At 48.1% G+C, this 7,943-nt stretch overlaps 1 protein-coding gene across 1 annotated transcript; it reads right to left on the bottom strand.

The window, feature by feature from the left end:
* Positions 1 to 2,272: 2,272 nt before the first annotated feature.
* tmx1 (thioredoxin-related transmembrane protein 1) lies at positions 2,273 to 7,723 on the bottom strand. Its single transcript, XM_084482648.1, has 8 exons — positions 7,497 to 7,723; positions 7,037 to 7,152; positions 6,857 to 6,902; positions 6,546 to 6,674; positions 6,308 to 6,353; positions 5,583 to 5,684; positions 5,159 to 5,225; positions 2,273 to 4,288 (listed from the first exon to the last, which is right to left on the bottom strand). Exons 1-8 carry the CDS (start codon positions 7,700 to 7,702, stop codon positions 4,023 to 4,025), a joined length of 978 nt encoding a protein of 325 aa, XP_084338774.1. The 5' UTR covers positions 7,703 to 7,723; the 3' UTR covers positions 2,273 to 4,022.
* Between the last annotated feature and the right edge of the window lie 220 nt (positions 7,724 to 7,943).

The raw sequence follows: 7,943 nt of genomic DNA, 5'->3' as shown, positions 1-7,943 counted from the left end.
CACACAAGACTGCGCAACAGTGTGTGTGTGTGTGTGTGTGTGTGTGTGTGTGTGTGTGTGTGTGTGTGTGTGTGTGTGTGTGTGTGTGTGTGTGTGTGTGTGTGTGTGTGTGTGTGCGTGCGTGCGTGCGTGCGTGCGTGCGTGCGTGCGTGCGCGCGCGCGCGTTGTTATGATGAAGAAAGCACTACAGTGCAAACACACACGTACACAATTTCTGCGGCCGCTGGACCGTCTGTCGTGTGTTAAAAACAACAACAACATAACTCTACTCGCCTTCCCTCCATGGTTCAGGTTGTCCACGGACGGACACTTTTAAGTCGCGGTTACCAGGGTTACCCTAAACAGACGGGTTCCGTCCCGTCGTCGTCACCGGGGCTTCCAATTGGCTGACCGCACGGCGGGCGTCTAGGGACGGCGGCAGAAGCAGCGCCTTCTCCCGCCCGGGACAAGACAAGAAAAAAACCGACGAAGCCCCGGTTTTTTTTCTCTCAAATTATCTTTTAATGCGGTCGCGGCGAAACGTACTTTTGGCGTCAAACCCGGGAGGAGAGGCTCCATAATTAATGTAGCGAGAGACGCTGCGAGCCGTCGCGAGGGCTCGCTGCCAACAGCTGACTGCCACCATATCATCACCACCCGGACTCACCTTTCACACGCCAACCAACTACATGGCATATCATTATAAAGGAAATCACACACACACACACACACACACACACACACACACACACACACACACACACACACACACACACACACACACACACACAGACAATGGGGAAAGGAAAGACCAAAATGGAAAGTGGACAGATTTATTGTGTGAAAATGATGCGTTCCGAAATAGAGGCACCACAGCAGGGCATTATGGGAAACGCTGGGTGCTGTCGGTCTCTCCTGCAGCTCCGTGCTCGTGGTCCTGACTTTGACCCCGACTAGATGATACACAGAGGAGAGAGGGGGATGCCACTAGCTCTCGCTCTCTCTCTCTCTCTCTCTCTCTCTCTCTCTCTCTCTCTCTCTCTCTCTCTCTCTCTCTCTCTCTCTCTCTCTCTCTCTCTCTCTCTCTCTCTCTCTCTCTCTCTGCCACATTTGTCTTTCTGCAACTCTGAATTTGAATTGAAAGCAAAGCACAAGCATACATACACACAGAAACACGTACACACATTGACAGACAAACACACACACATGCATATGCTTTCTCTCGCTCTCACACATACACACGCATGCATGCGCTCTCTCTCTCTCTCTCTCTCTCTCTCTCTCTCTCTCTCTCTCTCTCTCTCTCTCTCTCTCTCTCTCTCTCTCTCACAGACAGACATAGAGATAGAGGAACAGCTGCTATGTCTGTGTTTCCTCTTAAGCCGGGGTGATGATTTAAGCAGCAGTGTGTTCGCTGGAGGGCTGGAGTCTCCCCTACAATGGGACTGAAATGCAACCCGGGTGTTAACACAGTTTACTGGCCCACAGGACCTTCAGCTGGAAGAGGTGTACTGGACCTGTGCCGCCCCTTCGGTCTTTAGAGGGTATTTAACTAAAGGAATGAGGTACTACCACCAATAGGATTCTGGAGATTCAAATCGACATCGGAATATCCCGTGAGTTTTGTCTTTTCGCATTCCAGTGTAAACATTGTGGAAATTGAATGGAAGACTGTCATCTAGTGGTGAAGAGTGGAATTACAGTTTGCGGACATGGGGAATCTCAAGGAAATTGTAGAATTATCGGTATTTCTTCAGTTAAGTACTACATGTTAATTACATATTAGTGATATCCTATTACTTGTAAACACGCACCCTGCGCATCATCCACACCTGCAATATTTTTGTCTTGTAAATTCTTCACTTATCATGAAAACCACTGCAAGTGGTTCTCATGAAGTTGGATCTTTGGTCGGCTACTATTCATCTAATCAGTTGGCCATCACAGTTAAGTGGATTTTTGGAAGTAGGCCGACAGAACACGGTATACTTATGGTGTACCAAAATTGATATATTCCCCGGAATTCTGAAGTCAACAGAAATACACGAGCAAGTTCCTTCTGTGCTCCAATGAACAGAGCCTACTCCTTCATGCAGTTATTGTTTCGTGTCTATCAAACCGGGGCGGGACAGGCTGGCAAAACAAAATCAAAAGCAAGCGCAATTCCAAGACGCATCATTGTAGTCATCAACTTTTGAAAACGATCAAATGTTCAAGTCTTGAGTTGTAAAAATTCTTATTTCCATGAAGAATTTGAGTTCATTCCCTGAAGCAGAGCCAAGTGTGAAACTTTCTGAAATGTTTTTATTTGGTTCACACGGTAAAGGAGCACAGCCTTTTCAGAGTTATGCACCTCAAAGAGCTGTAAAGTCTATAAACATGAAGAGTCGGTGGACCTTCTGTAACCGCCGAAGAGATTAGCTTTTCACAATAAAAGCAACCTAAGAAATAATCCGTTTTCTGCAACAACAAATATTATTTATTGTAATTCAAATCCATAGTAAAATGTGCCATCATAATTGTGGGTTATTGACTGAAATTCATACAGTCCAATACAAAGGAACATCCCTACTTTATCAAAGAAAAACAAGGGTGGGTTGAGATACGTTGCAAATATACAAAACCCTATTGATGTTATCTGTCAAATTAGATAAATTAGATATAGATTAATAAGTAACCAAATTAAAATGTAAAAAAAAAAATAACATCGCGGTCAAGTTTTGGATTATTTTACCAGACGGACCCTGAGAAGAAACGCAAATTGAATTTAGCACAATGGTGGGCGCAGGGTCCCTCTGCTGTCCCGGTGGTGTAACTGCATGCAACGCTTCGGTGGGCCATGGTACGACTAGAAATCAATGGAGTGACGACATCAGTGACCAGAAAATGAATATCTGAAAATAAAATACGAATAACTTCCCACCAACGGACTAATCTCTGATTATCGGTTGTGCAAACTTATAACAAGACAACAGGATCATATTTACAGCATCTGAAATCCTTGGCATATTTTTAAACTGGAGTTACAGTAACTTAAACACAGAAGAGATTGTTTTCCAGCAGAATCCATATAGCACAGTCTAGTCCGACCAAGACCGGTCAGTATGTTATGTTACCCCACCGCCCCCCCCCCCCCCCCCCTTTCCTGTCCCAACTGCCATCAGCCAACCATTTTTGACCACCATCTTGGACCCATCTAGTTTCGATTCATTCCAAAGACTTCAGCTACGAATGAGTCTTTAAAAGACCGAAGTTTACAGGTCAATTCCATTATTCAAAACAAAACGTAAGATATAAGCAATATAGGTATGAGTAAACACAATGTTAAAATCAGGCCTCAGCTGAAAAAAAACAGAAAAATAACACTTGCAAAATAAAGCGGATAAGAAGGGAGGAAAAGAAAAAAGATGCATAGCAAACACTCATCTCAAACAGCTAAATTGTCCAGCTGGCGGTTAGTTTCCGAAAGAGAGACCAGATGCTGGGAGGGTGTTGCCTGGGAGGGAGAGGCCTGGGAGGGAGAGGCCTGGGAGAGGAGGCCTGGGAGAGGAGGCCTGGGAGGGTGTTGCCTCGGAGCGGAGGCCTGGGAGGGAGAGGCCTGGGAGAGGAGGCCTGGGAGAGGGAGGCCTGGGAGGGTGTTGCCTCGGAGGGTGTTGCCTGGGAGGGGAGGCCTGGGAGGGGAGGCCTGGGAGGGAGAGGCCTGGGAGGGAGAGGCCTGGGAGGGTGAGGCATGGGAGGGAGAGGCATGGGAGGGAGAGGCCTGGGAGGGAGAGGCCTGGGAGAGGGAGGCCTGGGAGGGGTGACCTAGAGCCAGCCGGAGCCTGAAGGAGCCAGGTGTCCATAGGGCTCAGAGGAGACCAGGGGAGGAGGAAGGGAGAGAGGAGGGAGGGAGGGAGGGAGAACGCACAGTGTTCAGGGGGCTATCTGTGGACCTTCGGCTGTGAACACTGCCGCCTCAGGACCTGACCTTTCTGCAACCACAAACTCAACAAACTCCGCCTCCAAACGCCACCGGTCTGCTCTCGACCACGGGCCGACACCCTCTAGGTGTCCTCCTCTTCGTCCTGTCGCTGGGCCACGATCCTCTTCCTCACCGCCTCTTCCGTGAAGCCCTGGGCCCCGGGTTCGGGACGGCCCTCCGGGGAGCCTCTCCTCCGGGTCCAGTCCTCGTCTTGGTCCTGCTCGCCGAACTCCTCTTCCTCCTCCTCCTCCTCCTCCTCCTCGTCTTCATCGTCGTCCTCTTCTCCGTCTGCCTCGTGGTCGGCCTCCTGCTGCTGCAGCAGACGGGCCTGCTGCAGGCTCTGTTTCTCTACACACACACACACACAGAGGGACACACACACACACACACACACACACACACACACTTTAAGCACTGGTTGCATTATAATACAGTATAATACACTTGAGATTAGATACTTGAACCTTGTGTCACAAATAAGTAAAGAGAAATATTTCTGTTTGAAGGAGGTGTCTTGACTTAGGAAATGTAATGGACCGGCTAACCTGTGTTTATGGTAGGCCTGGGCAATAAAACAATAAATTAACGTATCGTGATAGACTTTTGATGTTCAATATATATCGATAAGAGACTGCACTACCGAATCTAGCAGCTGGGTTTGTTACATAAACACGGTTCCATACTTATTTACAATATTTAAGTGTTTTTCATTGTTGTATCGACATTGGAGTATTTATCAATGAAGAACAGTGGAAGGTCATATTTAGTGTTAAACAGAAGTGTTTAAATCCAGCATGGTAATTCCTAGTCTTTTTAGGTCATTCAAATGATCAATAGTTATTGATATCGATCAATATGATCGAGTTATATCGTGATATGTCTTTCAGCCATATCGCCCAGGCCTAGTTTATGGTTTATTTAGACTAGAGAAACAAAATAAGTTACACACCTTCATTACAATCCTATATGTACAGGCCTCACAGAGAAATCCATCCAAACCAAATCACACGTTGTTTAATTTAAATAATAAATAAAAATAAATGAAATCCAAACCATCAACCACCGTCTTGTGTCTTGCTCAGGGACACCTCGACACTCAGCTAGGAGGAACCGGGGATCGAACTAGCAACCTTCCGGTTACCAGCCAACCCGCTCTACCTCCCGAGCCTCATGCCGCCCCATTGGTGTGGGCTTTGTTCCCCACCGCCCCATACTCACTCTGGTAGTAGTCCGACGAGGAGAAGCGTCGTGAGGGGAACACGAAGTCAGCGATGAACACCAGTATCTGAGGAGACACACGGCCACCACATCACTCTCAGATCATCATCCGATCAACACGCAGGCCCCACTTCCTGACTCCGCCGCCGAGATATCCTGCTCTATTGCAACACTATTTTCGTGTTCTCACTTCCCGTGAGCAGTTTACAAAAGTGTAACTGAAAGTGTAACTGAAAATATCTCTCTTGCTTCTCTAAACCCATGCAGCTCAAAGTCCCTCCCTCTCATCTAAGCCCATGCAACTCATAGTCCCGCCCTCTCTCCTCTAAACCCATGTAATACTTATAGTCCCGCCTCCTGTTTCAGCCGTTCCGTCTTGAGAGGACAACGCCAGGTTGAACCGGAAGGGACAGTATAAACCCACCAATCCGAGAGCCAGGCCGGAGAACAGGGTGGCCAATCCGAAGATGATGTAGGAGCCCCACACGGGAATCCCCAGCTGGTCCGTCATGTAGTTATGACAACGCTGAAAAACAAACGGGAACATCAACACAGGATTTATACAATCAGGACACCCAATTAAAAAATGTATATAGTGCCACCGTTAAGGTCTCGGAGGTGAGGGTTAAGAGCTATTATTCAGCTGTAATGTGTTAGAAATGGCCTTGTACATTTTTAGGACATTTAGAAGACGCTTTTATCCGAAGTGACTTACAACCGTTCATACACACATTCACACACATCCATGCTGGGCGACAGCCAGCTCGTCGGGAGCAGTTAGGGTGTGGTGTCTTGCTCGGGGACACCTCGATACTAGGAGCTAGGAGGAGCCGGGGATCGAAACTAGCGACCTTCCGGTTACAAGGCAACCTGCTCTGCCTGCCTCATGAGCCCACAACTAACTTCTGAACCATCTGGCCATCTTTTGCCTGATCGGTTTGATTAATCCATCTTGCGCGTCAATCACAGGTGGGTGAAACACACGTCACAGGGAGAGATCGTAAACAAGGGAGTGGGCTGAAACAATGCCGAACATCTAACATCACCGTCGCGTTGGGACCTGTCAGAGGAGCCGCGCCCTGGGGGGCCAGGAGAGTGATTTACATGCTGATGAGAGAACGGGCTGTTCTGGAAGAGGAGACCACTTACCCGGATAAACATGGAGAGCTTGAACAAAGCAGACATCGAGTTCATCCTGCAGAGAGAAGAGACCTCTGGTTACACTGATTTTGTGTCATTCAGCTCAAATTCAAAAAGAAAGGCTCTTTCTTGTTTTGTCTTGCTGCAGATTTACAATTTAAATGCACCGTGATTGGAAATACTTTTACTAGTTAGGAGCCTCATACTTTCAGGCACCTAATGACAGCTACACTATTGGTTAACTCACAGGAAGGAGGAGGGACCAAACCACGAGGACACTGGCTCTATGGCTTGCCACTTCTGCTCATCAACGAAGGAGAGGAAGTCATTTTTCGTGCGGGCTCCTTGGTACTTCCTGAACACACCATCCTTGCAGCTGGAACACACAAACACACACAAAACCACATGACTTGTGTTCTAATAAACACAAAGCCTTAGTAATAGTGACAGTAATTAACAGCACTTTGCAATACAGGAAGTGGGCGTTTCTACTAGCTAGGGACGGGTTCGTGCTCAGAGACGAAGAGAGGAAATGAATCAACCCAAGTGACCACTTACTGGTAGATAGTAGGAAGTGATGTTATGATGAACCGCCCGCTCAAACCTTACGGGAGACGAGAGGAGGAGTGCATCGTTAGGGAGTGTAGGAACACACACACTCAAATTAACATAAAGGGGCCCGACTGAGAGACTTTTTAAGCCTGGGCTAGGGTGGGGTAGGGGGAAAACAATGCCTACCCGGCTGTTCAGTCACGTCCACCTTGGCGATGTTGACCCCCATGTCCTCCCCCCAGTCCGCAAACTCACTCCAGGCAGGCTGGAGCTGCTGGCATGCAGGACACCACGGGGCAAAGCTGAGGGGAGGAACCACAGACCCCTCTTGACAGTCAGGAAACGACGAATCAAAGCGTATGAAGAACAATCCATGTCGGTGTGAGACCCCGTAGTAACATTAGTTTATAATCCAAGTATAAGCGCCCACTGTTATGTAAGCCCACTTAGACATGAGTCCATACATGCATGCACAACGACACCTCTAGAGACACGAAACACAACAGATCACATCCCATTCCTGTTGACAACGAACAACGAGCGACTGTCAAGCTCTGAATCAGCCAGTGGACGTAAACAAACCAGCGGGCTCGGCGCTGGGTCCGTTAGCCTAGCGTTTAGCACACAGCGTTAGCGCGTTACTCACAATTTAATCATCCACTCCCCGGCCAGGATGTCCTCCCAGTTCCCGTCCGTGATCTCCTTCAGGCTGCTGGGGCGCTGGCTCGCCGACACGGAGTGCGACGTCAAGTGTATTACGAGGGTCACACACAAGCACAGCGTGGGCAGTCTCGATCGGAGCGACAGGGAGAATACTGTACCCCACATTCTCGTACACTGTACGCTCGCCATGTTGAGCCGCGATCGGGTACAGTCTCGGCTCCCGCCCTCTCACTTCCGGTTATGCTTTCTCCCGCCCTCTCGCTTCCGATTATGCGCAGTTGTCAGTCGGAGTTCAACGTGAGACACGAAACGAAATATTAAAATTAGCCTGGAAAGCATTTAAAAGTTAACGTATTGTCTAGAGAGTAGAGGTTAAATTATTATCAAAATGAATCTTCATCGTATTATTTAATACAACGTGGAATTAATA

Source organism: Micromesistius poutassou (genome assembly GCF_964030765.1).
Source record: "Micromesistius poutassou genome assembly, chromosome: 17".
NCBI classification, from domain to species: domain Eukaryota; kingdom Metazoa; phylum Chordata; class Actinopteri; order Gadiformes; family Gadidae; genus Micromesistius; species Micromesistius poutassou.
The sequence above is the reverse complement of the archived record's forward strand: the minus strand, read 5'-3'. Positions and strand labels throughout refer to the sequence as shown.

Excerpts from the sequence above, each read along its gene's own strand:
- tmx1 (XM_084482648.1), bottom strand. The coding sequence starts at position 7,702 with ATGGCGAGCGTACAGTGTACGAGAATGTGGGGTACAGTATTCTCCCTG. Across the intron at positions 5,685-6,307 it reads AGCTCTCCATGTTTATCCGG|CGTTGTCATAACTACATGAC; the intron begins GTAAGTGGTCTC and ends TTTGTTTTTCAG. Across the intron at positions 4,289-5,158 it reads CTCGTCGGACTACTACCAGA|AGAAACAGAGCCTGCAGCAG; the intron begins GTGAGTATGGGG and ends GTGTGTGTGTAG.